Here is a 13,009-nt window from a genome sequence, read left to right as displayed (position 1 = left end):
GGCACGTATCTTCTACTTCTCTTGAACGTCTCCCTCTCTTACGTTCTTATTTACCTAGCGCTGCATACTGAACACAAAGCGTTCGCCATTCTCTATTGATATGCCTTAGTTGTTCTCCAAGGAAATCTCTGAAACAGTGTTGAGTACGGCCACCGAAGTCGTTCAACGTAGACTTTCTCAAATCTAGTTATCCTACGCAAACGACAAAACCCGAAACTTTGACGCTTCCGCGGGTTTATGTATTCAGAACTGGGTCATAAAATATGCGCCTGAGTTTTGGGATCGCTATATGTAAGGGGGGGGGGGGGGACGGGGACGAGAGGGTCGAGGGGTGGTTGTAGGGGTTGAGTGCCGATATATGGTGTATCGCGGTGCTGCAGCTGCTCGTAAAATGCTCACCCTGTTCACTGGGAGTAACAGCTCTCTTTTTTCAATTGCGTCAGACTTCTGCGGAATGCAGAAGTGAGTTAGATATATCCCCATAGAGCACTTTCCAGATGGATGGTCGGTCGCGCATGCCTTTGTTACATTCGCTGCGCAACTTTGAGAGCAGAGTTTTATTGGCCAACAGCGCCCTTCGCCCCGTTCCCTCCCTCCCCTGACTTCTCGTCTTGACGTGCTTCAGCTTTGTTCGAGCTACTATATTACGCGGTGAATAAATCGAGCGTTGCAGAAACGAATGTTAAGTTTATGGAAAAAGAAGGATTGACGATAGTGTTTGTCTTTCTGTTGTACTGATGTCTCTATGTGAGTTCAGACTTCGCTCTCTGTTACCTTCGCGTAAAGGACAAAGAAAATAAGAGCGTAATGCTTTCAGAGGCGTCTGCCTGCAGAAGAGGTTCCTGTTTTCTGCTTCCAGATGTGAGCAGAAGACATACATTTCCCTTGTCATCTGCTTACGTCTGCACTTGTTCGCTTCTACCTTCTGCTTAGTTGTACGCTATATTGTTTGCACGTACGCTTTATAGTGCAAACGCGAGCTGAGAAGAGAGTTTCAATGACTTGCTTCACTTCTTTGTCGTTGTTTCTCACTAAATTTAATTTGCGTGTTCACGTTATTTCAATTAGGAGGAAAATAGACACCTTTCTTCTTTGTTTCGTTTTCTGGATTCGTGGTGACATATGAAGGCTGTTCTACGTTCTTCGGTACTATGGTATATTAGCGTAGCGTTGTGTTTAAGTTCACTTCAATTCAAATGTTCGCGTTAACCATTTTTCTGACTGCCTTGTCTTTAGCTACTTACTTTCCCTTCTCGTTTTGCGCCATTTGCGGATGTGCGGCGTCCTAGCTGCTCTATATTTAGTCAGTAATATGCGGCTACCTTCGCCATTTCTGCACCGAACGTCTCCGTGAAACGTGCGGTTCTCTGGCCGGAACACCGGCACCTTCACAGCGACAGCTTTTAAGAAAGTTTTATTGTCGACACGTTCCTAGCACACACGGACATCAACAAAGACTTCGCCTTCGGTATGTAGATTCTGTAGAAGCAGTAAAAGTCGAGCTAGTTGGTATCAATGCATTGTGGCCAAGCAGAGCAAGAAAACACTTACACGGAGAAAAAAAGCACAAGACAAGGCGCTGGCTATTGGCACGTGCACAATTATATGTGCAGGATATCACTATTATCGCACATAAAAAAGATATAACAAACAACAAGCAAAAAAAAGAGAAAGAAAAAGATCAACAACAAACAAGCCAGAAGTATAAAAATGTCGTGTCTAACAAAGCCACTTCTTTTGGCGACAGCATGATATAAGCATGGCTTACGCATGCACCGCCCGCTCTGATAATATTGTACGAATCGATAATTAATCTAGTGAGATCGTGCTTATTCTTAATCAACTCCGTTGTTTCCTGTAACTTTGGGTAGCACTGACAAAGGGAGTGTCTTCGTGGGACACCCCATTATTTTCAGTTTCCTTATTGTTTTCTTTTTCTCTTGTTCTTTCTCGTGTTTTGTTGTGACAATAGGGATATCCTGCGTATATATTTGTGGACGTGCCGATGACCTTTAGGGTAAAGTCGGTGCTTTGGGTCGTGTTATTTCTCCGTGTGTGCATTTGCTTGCGCTGTTTAGCCGCTGCGAATATGGGTTTTCCTAGATGCGGTATTTACGAAAAAAAGAAAAAAGGAAAGGAAATGTTTGGTTCTAAATGCAGACATAATCGCCTCCCTTGCCATTTAATTGTTGACTAAAGATGATCATATGGACGCAAAAAGAAACTGAATGCAGACGAAAAATTTGATATGCATGCACAAGCGCAGTAGTCTTTTTTTATTGAAATGAAAATAAAAGAAAGAGATGCCGTCATCCTATAATATGTTTGCAGTGCCTGTAAGATCTCCTCAAGCATCGATAAGGCCATTGAGAAACAGAAAGCTAGAGAAAACAAGACCAAAACAAAACAGAAGAAAAGGACGAGACCATAAAAACTACCAAGACGGGATGGAGGGGAGCAAAGGAGTCACTAAATACAGGCGTAGTGGTCATGCAGGTACACAACATTCTTTTTTTTTTCCAAAGCGCATGGAATAAAAACAGTGCCAAATCTTCCTGCTTCCTTGTTTTCGGTGCTTATTTTGTGCTTTGCGTACATATGCTGACTCCCCTGTTAGGCCCTATCAACGGCGCAGAAATTTGAATGCAAATGCCCGGAAGCCATCTGGATGCGCATACATATATATATAGAAGAAACTAGAACCTGGCCTTCGTCTAGAAGAAGCACATGCGCGCGTGAGCTCGAGCATTGTGGGGAGAGGATTCACTGGGGGGTTCGGATCTCCAAACTCCTCCCGTTTTATTACCGAAAAAAAAGGACTGTTTGTATTTTGAGTTGCGTGATTTTTTATCGATATTGTTTATCTGTGGAAACTGCATAAAAATAAAGACCTGCCATGCAGCTCGTCTTTTTTAAGATCGTGGGTGATAAATACCGGAGCGGGAGGTTGTTTTTTCTCTATAGAGCATGGAGCTCTCTTTAAAACGGGCATCAGTAAGGTATCAGCGAGTGAATCAAGTTGTAGAAAATAACGAAAGAGAATGAAGAACTCTGCTTGTAGCTCGGAAACAGTGGCTAGGGAGGCTTGCTGAAGAGGAGGAGAAGGGAAGGGTGTGTGTGAAGCCGCTTGGGGTCGGGACGCTCGTAAATGGGTCTTTGTTTTCTGCGACTTTCCGTTTTAAAGCAGAATCCCGAGGATGTTATCTTTCCTTCCTGCTGTATTATTTAGTCAGGAGGCTCGTTTGAGCTTCCAGCTCGCGCAACCAATTTGTTTTCGCCTCTTCGGTGAGTGTGCTTGTGTGAGTGTATTGAACGAGATTTTGGGAGAACTGTATGTCGGGGAGCTCCTCGATGAGCGCCTCGGCTGCTTGTCTCAATCGGGGTAAAGTTGTACGACGACAACGGCGCTGCTCCCTTGTGGACTTTTTCCTTTTCTACAGCTGATTGCGTTTGTCGCGTTCTCCCGACTGGTATGCCGTTTAGTGCTGCGTTCCCCCCTCCCCCTTTTCTTATTTCAAAGTGCAAGAAAATGAGCTTGTGTGCGCCCGTGTAAAACAAGTTGCTCGGGTCGATTCTTTTCTCCCTAAATAAGAAAGTGCGCCCATGCAATGACTTCTCCTTTGCTTTGTCTTATAAGGTAACAACGTACAGGCGCCGACAGAAGTGGTATACTCCATTCAGATTGCTACTGCAGCGGCGTCGCTCGGCATTTCGGCGAGCTGAAGCACGAAACATTGACACGAGTCAAGCGACATGCTTGCAGATAATAAAGGGCACCCATTGGCTGTCTCGATCCCAGATGCTGCCTGTAGATGGCGTTGCGACGCAGTTTGTCGTTGCTCCGGCTCCCACTGCGTGGAGTATACCACTTTTGTCGGCGCCTGTACATGAAAAAAAAAAAGAAGGAATAGAAACAACCAGAGGCAACTCAGCAGAATGCTCATCCCATATAAGTGAACTAACAAGTAGTTAAGCATAGTGACGTATAGACGCAGTTTCGTGGGAACGAGTCGGTGCAGTTCCAATAACGCAGACGGTGCAAACGAGCGAAAGAAAAGGGACCTTCGTCTGCTCCGTTTGCGGCATCGGCCTTGAATGTCCCTACCAAGAGCTTCATTATCTCCTTACATTAGGTTGTTATTGTCAGGTGCGCGCTTTTTTCCTGTTGCCTCTGGCGTGCTGTAGTCTTTCTTTTTGTGATTTTGTTTGGTTGCTTGTTACCATTGATTGTTATTCCTTTTTCGCTGCTATATCTATATCTACATATCTATTTCTACGTTTTTTGTATATTGGCTTTATGCGCATGCGGACTCTTGATAGAAATAGTGGGCGGAATTTCATGTGGCGCCCATTTACCGAATTTTCGTCACGGCGCCCTGTGAGGTATTACGAATGAACGAACGAACGAAGCTGGAATTTGCTATTGGCGGCGAGGACTTACGGAGTCGCCATCTGTCGGAGGCGCCTCGCTTGCGTAGTGTGAGGGATAACGTGGCGCGTTCCTCATAGGTTTGGCTGTCGGCGCTCAATAAAAGCACCAGCTTAGCGCAAACTATGTAGAATATGTTCTTATAGTGGGTTGTCTGTATAACCAACTGGAATATAAAAAAAAATTTAGCCCCAATGCAGCGATCGCACGGGTTCGCAGCGACCGACCGCGCGTCTGCATGCATGTCCGTGCCCAGTATTTCGCTTCGTGCCGTGAGCTTTAGATTGCAGCGTATGATCATTTGACAGTATACAAACAACTGTTGCTGTGTGGACTATCGGGGCTGTTCAAAAGTAATTTCGTTGTAACTAGGGACTTCGACGCCTATACGGCGACTTTTGATATGCGGTCGGGGCGATTCAATATTTTTTTTATTTTCTTCAAAATTGTTGGACGTTTCAATATCGTTATTTCTCAAGCTGCATCGCCTTGTATGTTTATCCGTCTTCTCGGTGAGCAATCTCCCGCTGTATTTTTTTTTCTTAATTAAGCACATTCATTGTTTAGTGCTAACACAAACATGAGCATATGCCACGCCTTTTTTTTTTTTAGTGTGCTTCTTACCGTTCCCACTCCATCCCAGTGAACGTGCTAGTATCTAGCATCAACCAGTTCGTAGATAAAAGCTTCGGGAAATTATTCGGGTGCGGGAGAGCGTCTCTGTGCGCACTTTCTGCTACTCACCGAACATCGCAACCCCGACGCTGTAGCAGGAATCTTTCTCGGGGAAGTGCTTGCTGCACACCCGAGTTGTAACCGCTGGCTGCCTGCCGGTTTTAAATTTCGCGATCCAAGCTTCACGCAGCTTCTTCTCTTGTGGCTACGTGAGAAGGCTGACACCGGTCTCCGTTGCGTTCTTCCGGCACTGCGGCACCGAGCAGTAGCCCACCATGTCGGACGCCTTCAAAGGCAGCGACTATCTATTATAGTGCTTTCAAGTGTTGTCAGGCGGACACCCGAAGCGGGAAAGCCTCCTCACTTAATCAGAAACGCAGCGCAGCTGGGACTTTATACTTTCGTTTTAAGCTTGCTTCGGCGCTTCCGAAGCAGCCGACGCGGCCCCTGTGTCCACGTGATCCTTCATACCACGTGACGCCGACGGCAGCGCCAGCTTTTGCAGTGGTGGAGCTCGTCCCCAATACTCTACTGCTGTGCAGTTAACTGTCAACGTGAGTCAGGTAGAACATTCTCAGTCATTAAGTCATTATCAGGTCAAATCGTTAAAGGTGTTCTCAACTGCCGCAGGTAGCGCGGAGTAGCAACGCCACAGAGGAGCTGTATGGCAGTGCGCGATACGGCGAGATTGGGAGTTCGCGTGTCCCGAGACACTAATCCAGATACTCAGTTTCGAACTATGGGCAAGCTGGAATATAACTTTCTGTTGGGATATGAATGAATGGATGGATGGTATGAGCGTTGAAACGGGGTGGTTGCTGATAATACCAAGCTCGTTATCTCTGTACCTTTCTCCTGCGTTTATTATCGGTCTTTAAGATGCATGGCTGTCATTAACAAACCACGAAGCCTCGAAAATACTTATTGCCGTAAAAAATGAACGCTTTCTCATCCTGCGTGTTTGCTATATTTACGCCACCAATGCTTCAGCCATCATTTAATATTTCTTCCCGCACATTCTTAAACCTTTACTCCTTTATCTTTGTAGCCAAAGAACTCGGACGGGGTAATTATGCGCTGATTTACCTGTGGACGAATGCTTCGTAACGCTCACAAGATATGCCTTATTTTAGCTGCGCTAATTCCGCACGCTATGCTTGTGTAGTTGTCATTGGCAAATCTCCTATGATGTCGTGTTGTCAGACATGCAGACATGCTTACTGACTGAGACGCACGAGTGACCGACAAAATGAAGCTCGTCGTCACCCATAGTCTGCTAAACAGTGTCTTAAATTGTTAATAGGACTGAAAGAAAGGCTCTCATTGAAGATAGTGTTTATTTCAATTTGCTTACAGTGTTCTTTTTTCATCCCATATTATTGTTCGTTGAGGAAATTGACGTTTAAAGTTAGTTTTGCTGTCCATAGGTGAACGCCATATTCAGGAAACCCCCACGTTGTTCGCCAGTGACAGTGTCCGAATTTTAAAACATTGGGGATATTGATTAGCTCTGGCGCTGACGCGATGATGCCCGTTCCTCTCGCAGTATCCTCGAGATGCGCAAGGAAAAGAGCCGGGATGCAGCCAGGTCACGGCGGGGCAAGGAGAACTACGAGTTTTACGAGCTGGCCAAGATGCTGCCGCTACCGGCGGCCATCACCAGCCAGCTCGACAAGGCCTCCATCATCCGCCTCACCATTTCCTACCTGAAGCTCAGAGACTTTTCCCAGCACGGACACCGGCCCTGGCTCAGGGACATGCAGCCCTCAAAGGCACTCAAAGGTATACGTGCTCTTTCTGCTTGGCGCTTCACGAGTGGCGCATTTGGTATCGCTGCTTGACCACCGGAGCCATAGTATTTCGCGTGCGCCTCGGCGCGAACTTTCATGCAATGTTGGGCTAAACATCGCTACTGTAGGCAAAGCAAAAGAGTAACAAAGAACTGCTAGTTCTCAGTCTCGTGTTAGGTAATGGTAATAGTAGCAGTGGTAAACAAAGATGATCTATACCGGCGATGGCAACGCCCGAACGTCCCTTGTGTCCTGTTGAGTAGCCCTGTCGAGTAACCTGCATCTCACTGACGTTTTCTTATACAAGGCTTAGCGAAAACGCGCTGCTGTATTATCTAGACAAACGAGTAGTGAAAAACGGGCGACTTGTGTCTCTTCATCTTCACTTTTGTGGGAATATCTTTGCACTTTGGATTCGTAGCGTAGAACTTTCTAAAAACTGGACTGCTCTTAGTGTGGCTAAAGGAATACGAAAAGCAATAAATTTACGCTGGTTGAAATTGTGGACGTTTGAACGCAGAAGGACGTTTCGTAGGCACTGCTGCTGGACTCCGTGAGCTTACATGAAGAGGATAAAGTAAGGGCATTCCGGGGCAAAATACCACTGCCTTCACCTCTCCCTCTCTCCAGCCTAGCTATCCTCTACCCCGCTCTATTCGCATTCACGCCATCTCGTTCGCACCTCATCTAGCCAGGGAGCCTACACAGTTTAGAGTGCGTATGTGGGCAGCCTACATCGAACCGTTGCGAACCGCACCGTCGAGGCATACGTGTATGCCGGCTGTCCACTGCGTCCGCCCTGCCAGCGCTGTGCGTCAACATCGAAGAGGTCTCGTTGTCCACTGCCCATACGGTCCTCCTCGTACCGGCGTTGCAATCGGCCTTTCGACGCTCGCGCACGCCGGCTTGTCGCGCCACCGCAGTGGAACGGGACGATGACGCAGCGAGTTTCGTCTCGTCACGCATCGCGCCTGCCTTCGTGGGCTTTGGCGAGAGCTGAGTCGGCAGGATTTGACCGAACGGGCGCGCCAGATCGCCCTAAACGGCCCTCGCCGCTAAAACCTTTCCTCTGCCGCGGCACATCCGTGCGCTGCAATTTTGCTAATGGCTCGACGAAGCGGCAGAGAAGGGCGCACAGGGCAGATTAGTAGCAGCCGGGCCGTATAGGAACCGGGGCAGGGAGAATATGGAGACGTGAAGACTGAAGGAGAGAGGGGGGAACGAATAACGGTGCTTTTGTTGAAAGCTCGCCGTGGGCTTTTGCAGCAGCCACGGATTTTTATTGTGAAGGCGGTGCCCTGCTTTTAGCTCAGCGTCCCCTTTGTTTTCATGTCTCTGTTTCTCTTTTCTTTTTTGTATGATTTTTTTTCCATTGACGTATGTGTGAGCATGCCCGACAGGGTTGGCCGGACACAGGCGTTGACCACTCGGACAAACTGCCGCTGGCCTACGAGAGAAAAAAAAAAAAGAAAACGTTTGGGGTGGAGGGGGGGGGTAGAGTAAGGGGCGCGCAATTCTGCTTCGGCCATACCAGGAGGCAGGCGCGTAGTGCCAGCGGGCGGGTCGTTATCAAGTGGCGAACGTATATAAAAGCACGCGCAATTGGTTCTACGCGTACTCGACATGTGGCAACCGCCCGTGAGGGTATTTTGTTTCTTAAATCCGTGTGGTCACGGCCGTTGTGTGATAAAGCGAATTCGATTCTGCTGCTTGTGCGTTTAGGTTTCGCTGTTTTATTGAAGGTATTTAAAAACTTCCTTTCTCACTGGTATACTCACGGGTCTTTCGTTAATGCGATTCAGTGTGCTGCGGGCATTATGACTGGCAGTGTATACTTGCAAGTATGCGACTTGGCCGTGCCCCCCTCCAGCTGTCATTTCTTCAATAATTCACTGCGTCGGTGTCAAAACGCTCATTCGTCTTCAAACCTGTAGAGCGGAATGTAGGTTCACCTTGCGAAGTATACCCTTTGTTGAGTTAGCTTGAAGTAGTAGCTCACTTGCAGTGCACTGCAAAATCGTCGTAATGTTTTAGACTTCTTACGATTTTTCATTCTTTTGGCGCTAGCGCTAAATATTCTCGATCGGTGATCCGAGAATTTACTCTTGTTCCGCTCCACCGCACTAAACCTGCCCTCTGCATCTCCGCCCTCCAAAACAGTTCTCGAGAGACACAAAGGTTGAAACAAATTCATCTGCACTCTGTTTTCACGAAAATTAGCGAGCATGATTGGTTGGAACACCTATACAAAATTTCTTCGAGTAGCGTATTTGCCACTGCTATTCTTAGATTGTCACCGGATATGTTTGATTCAATGAGCTGCCTGTCAAGATGAAATCCATCAAGTAGCCTGTTTAAAGCGTTATGGCTGGATTTTTACTTAAATATGACTGATTTTATGCAGTGCAAACGACAGACCCTCGCGAAAAAAAAATAACAGGCGAACACGAGTGTCGTCTGTTCCTTTTCTTCTCATCAGTCTGTCGTCTGCTCTGTAAAAGAAATCTCTCTCTCTCTCTCTCTCTCTCTCTCTACACATACATACACACACACACACACACACACACACACACACACACACACACACACACACACACACACACACACACATATATATATATATATATATATATATATATATATATATATATATATATATATATATATATATATATATATATATATATATATATATATATATATATATATATATATATATATATATATATATATATATATATATATACTTTTTTCTTTTCTTTACGGCAGTATGTAAAAGAGCATTCAGAGAGCGTTTACAAATTGCGTTCGCCGAGAAGCAGCCCGGCACTGCTTACAAATCAACACATAAGCCTGGTTACAGGCAAATGACTTCGCTGTCAAATCCCTTAATCCGCGCGATGGTCGTGATCGCATAATAACCGCCGACCTTCCCCAGTTGCTCCGTATGCTGCCTTTGCCGCGCCCCCTGTCGTCACCATGGGAAGCCGTTCTTTGGTGCCACCAGCTCTCTCCAGGGCCCAACCCATACCAACGCTGCCGCCTGATGATGACGTATTGGAAATTAAGACCCCCTCACCCTTTTTTTTCTTTTTGTTATCGCTTTTTCCCGCGCAGTCCCGCGCTTTCCCGCGTCCATTTGAGCATTCCAGGCACCCGGTTCGGACGTTTCTCAGGGAGGTCTTTGTTTTTAAGCCTGGGCTGTTCGGAGCTTCTACTTACTTCTTCCTTGCCGCCGTTGATGTGCTTTGATTATTCGATGGGGACGGATGCGGATTTAGACTGGAATGGCGGGAGGGCTGTGTGGCAAGGCGGAGTCGTACGTAATATATAGACAATGTACTTCTTCTTACAATATATCAGTTTCTGCTTAAATTTTTAAATCATTTATCTATATCTTACAAAATATTCTTTTTTATCATTCTCCGCTTTATTTTGTCTATCCGCTGATTTTACATAATAATAGCGTAGTTTTGTCTAGAAAGCAGCGAGAGAGTGCAGAAAGATGGCCCCGTACCTCTTTCCCTTTCACAAGCCTTAGCACTCGCCACTATACGTGTTTTCGGTTTCCTCTCCATTTTGTACCTCCCCTCTTGGATTGTTCCTGCCGTTTCTCCCCCCTCCCCCCCCCCCTCCCGATGATCAGGGACCTGTGCCACGTAATCCGGTGAGCGTTGCCCGTTAATATGGCCAATAACGGGAATGGAGGCCTCCGCAGCCCGTAATCAGCGCCAACCGATAGACGACGGGCTCTGGTTTTTTTGCCTTCCTGTGGAGCCGAGCCTGGCCTATCCGTGGCCGGCAGTTTGTGCCTTGGGATACTCATAGGCTCCTTCTCGCCTCCTTTCCTCACCCTCTCACTTTATTCTTGCTCTGGCATTTACCGCTCCCTTTTCCGGCCCTTCCCCTTTCTGTCTCCTTTACGGCCGTTACTACTATTCCTAAGACGCTTCTTTATTCTCTCCATTTATCCCTCCCTTCCCTCCCATTTTCCCTGTACTATCCCCTTTCGAATTAATGGGAGAGGAAGGGCGAGGGTGTGTGCCTCCCTTTTCTGTACTCTGCATTCTCCTGATGACGTGGGGAAGGGAGGACGAATGTATGGGAGTGGCGGCCTGTGCTTGGTGTGACTACTCAATACAGCACCATTCACGGTGGCAGTATACAGGGTGAATCGTCAAGACTCCTTTAAGGGACGTTGGTTTTTCTTTTTTCCGTATCCCCTTCTTTCTTATTCGCCCCCCTTCCCGATGAGAGTGGTCTTTCATGGCTTCCCGAAGGGCCGCGAGAGATTCCAATCGGTGGCACACGGAAGACGTGAAATTGCTGATGCGATGGTGATGAAATCCTCTTGCATTCACGCGACGATGTGTGGACGTAGCGGCTCGAGGGTAACGTTCGCGAATTTACTTGAGACGGCCACAAACAACGGCGATGTGGTTTTCTCTCGAAGTTCAGTGTGTAAAAAACCGTTAACAGCGTGTCCGATTGGGCTGGTTGGTACACATTGTTAAACAGCAGATTTATAATCCCGTGACAGCGGACACAGAAAAAGAACAACAGGACAGAGCGCTGAAGGCGTAGACAAGGCATACACAAAAAAAAAAGGAAATGGTTACCGCACGAACTATAGTATATGTATTGTCTTAAGGACGGAGTGCTGATGCATGCATCCCCGCTTGCCGAGAGGCTGAAGGCTTGAAAAATCTCGCGAGCGCACTGCTGGCGATAGTTTCTGACTGCTTTATGCATTTCAAAGGTGCTCGCAAAGGGTAGCGGAATGGGGAGCGTACTTGCGTCATTGTGTGGCCATCTCTAGATTTTGGGTCGGTTGAAGCGTATTCGGAGGATACGCATAATTTCATATGTCTGAGCGTGGTTTTGAATGCGCAGGTGAGTGTTTGAGACTGACGTCGAATTTTAAAAACACGATTAAAGGTTTAAATAGGGGAAAATAAGAAAAAAAGAAAAAAAATTGTCTATATCACCAGCATTATGTGACAACCACGAATAAAGGCGTTTTGCATCATTTGAGTAACTTCGCTTTCACGCAGGGCCAACCTGAACTTTGTAAAATTCGTTATTTTACTGCAAGGCCGTTACGCTTTACCGCTTACAGTTAACATTAACCATCGCCGCCGGGCGCTAAGTACGTACGCGTCACAATGCAGCGAACGCGCTCGCAGCTTCACCACAACGAGGCGGTAACGGCGATACGCTAGCGCCGTACAAGCTAAAGCGTCCCGCTATTTGTAGTCTTCCGTAAGGCTCAACGAAAGCATCGTCGAAGCCAATCAGCAGCATTTACTCTGACGTCATTTACTGTACTACGCGACGAACGGACAAGACGTTTCGCTTCGCGAAATGTGAGACAGTCCGGTACTCTACAAAGGGGCATCTACGAATACCTGAGAGCCAGCTCAAAGCACGCAACAAAGCGCGCAGTTGAGCGTATAAATTGGCTCGTAATTGCGCTTTAGTATAATAAGGCCCCGAAAACGGCAATTCTCCACATCGCTTGCCGCGCTGTAAAACCTCCGTGTATCCGGTGCCAATCGCTTCTCTGACTCACTCGCGCACTCAATACTTAACTGCAAAGTAAGAGCTCTTAGGAGCGCGTTGATCTTGCGATTCTCTGTACTCCTATTTAAAAGCAGGATCCCTGCTGCGGTCTCTGCAGTCTCGTCTCTCTTTAGCACATCGCTTCCCCCGGCAGCGCCGCAAGCGCTGCTTCGCGTGTTGATACAGGGCTTCTCCTCCCGGACTTGGCAGCCAAATACGCACACGAAACCAACCAGGGCGGTGTTTACACTGGGAACGAAGAGAAAGGGCTCGAGAGGGGAAGGGTCGCGTGAGATTCACTGTGGGCTACCGGAGTCGTTCCATATATAGGCGCGGCGTTAAAGCTGCCGGTTTTGGCCGTCTTCTTCCCTCCCCGCTGAGAAGCCTCGTGGTCGACTGGGAAGGGGGGTGGGGAGGGGGGGGGGGGTGTCACAGGCGCACGTGCTCACGCTCGCTCAAAGTGCCTATAAATCTGAGAAGATTAGCGCTTGCTCCGAAGTGAGGGAGGCAGGTTTCCCTGTACGAGACTGTGCCAACACCTTTTAGATAGCTT

The 13,009-nt window shown here is 47.4% G+C and overlaps 1 protein-coding gene across 5 annotated transcripts in view; it reads left to right on the top strand.

The window, feature by feature from the left end:
- The window catches only part of trh (PAS domain-containing protein trachealess), a 602,053-nt gene that overhangs the window by 520,840 nt on the left and 68,204 nt on the right, over positions 1-13,009 (top strand). For all 5 annotated transcript variants that reach the window (XM_070521570.1, XM_065449873.2, XM_065449874.2 and 2 more), the window contains one exon: positions 6,651-6,886. In XM_070521570.1, the coding sequence (XP_070377671.1) occupies positions 6,651-6,886 (236 nt within the window). The remainder of the gene's footprint in view (positions 1-6,650; positions 6,887-13,009) is intronic.

This window comes from Dermacentor albipictus, chromosome 7 (genome assembly GCF_038994185.2).
Source record: "Dermacentor albipictus isolate Rhodes 1998 colony chromosome 7, USDA_Dalb.pri_finalv2, whole genome shotgun sequence".
Lineage (NCBI taxonomy): Eukaryota > Metazoa > Arthropoda > Arachnida > Ixodida > Ixodidae > Dermacentor > Dermacentor albipictus.
This window is presented reverse-complemented; position numbering and strand designations above follow the sequence as displayed.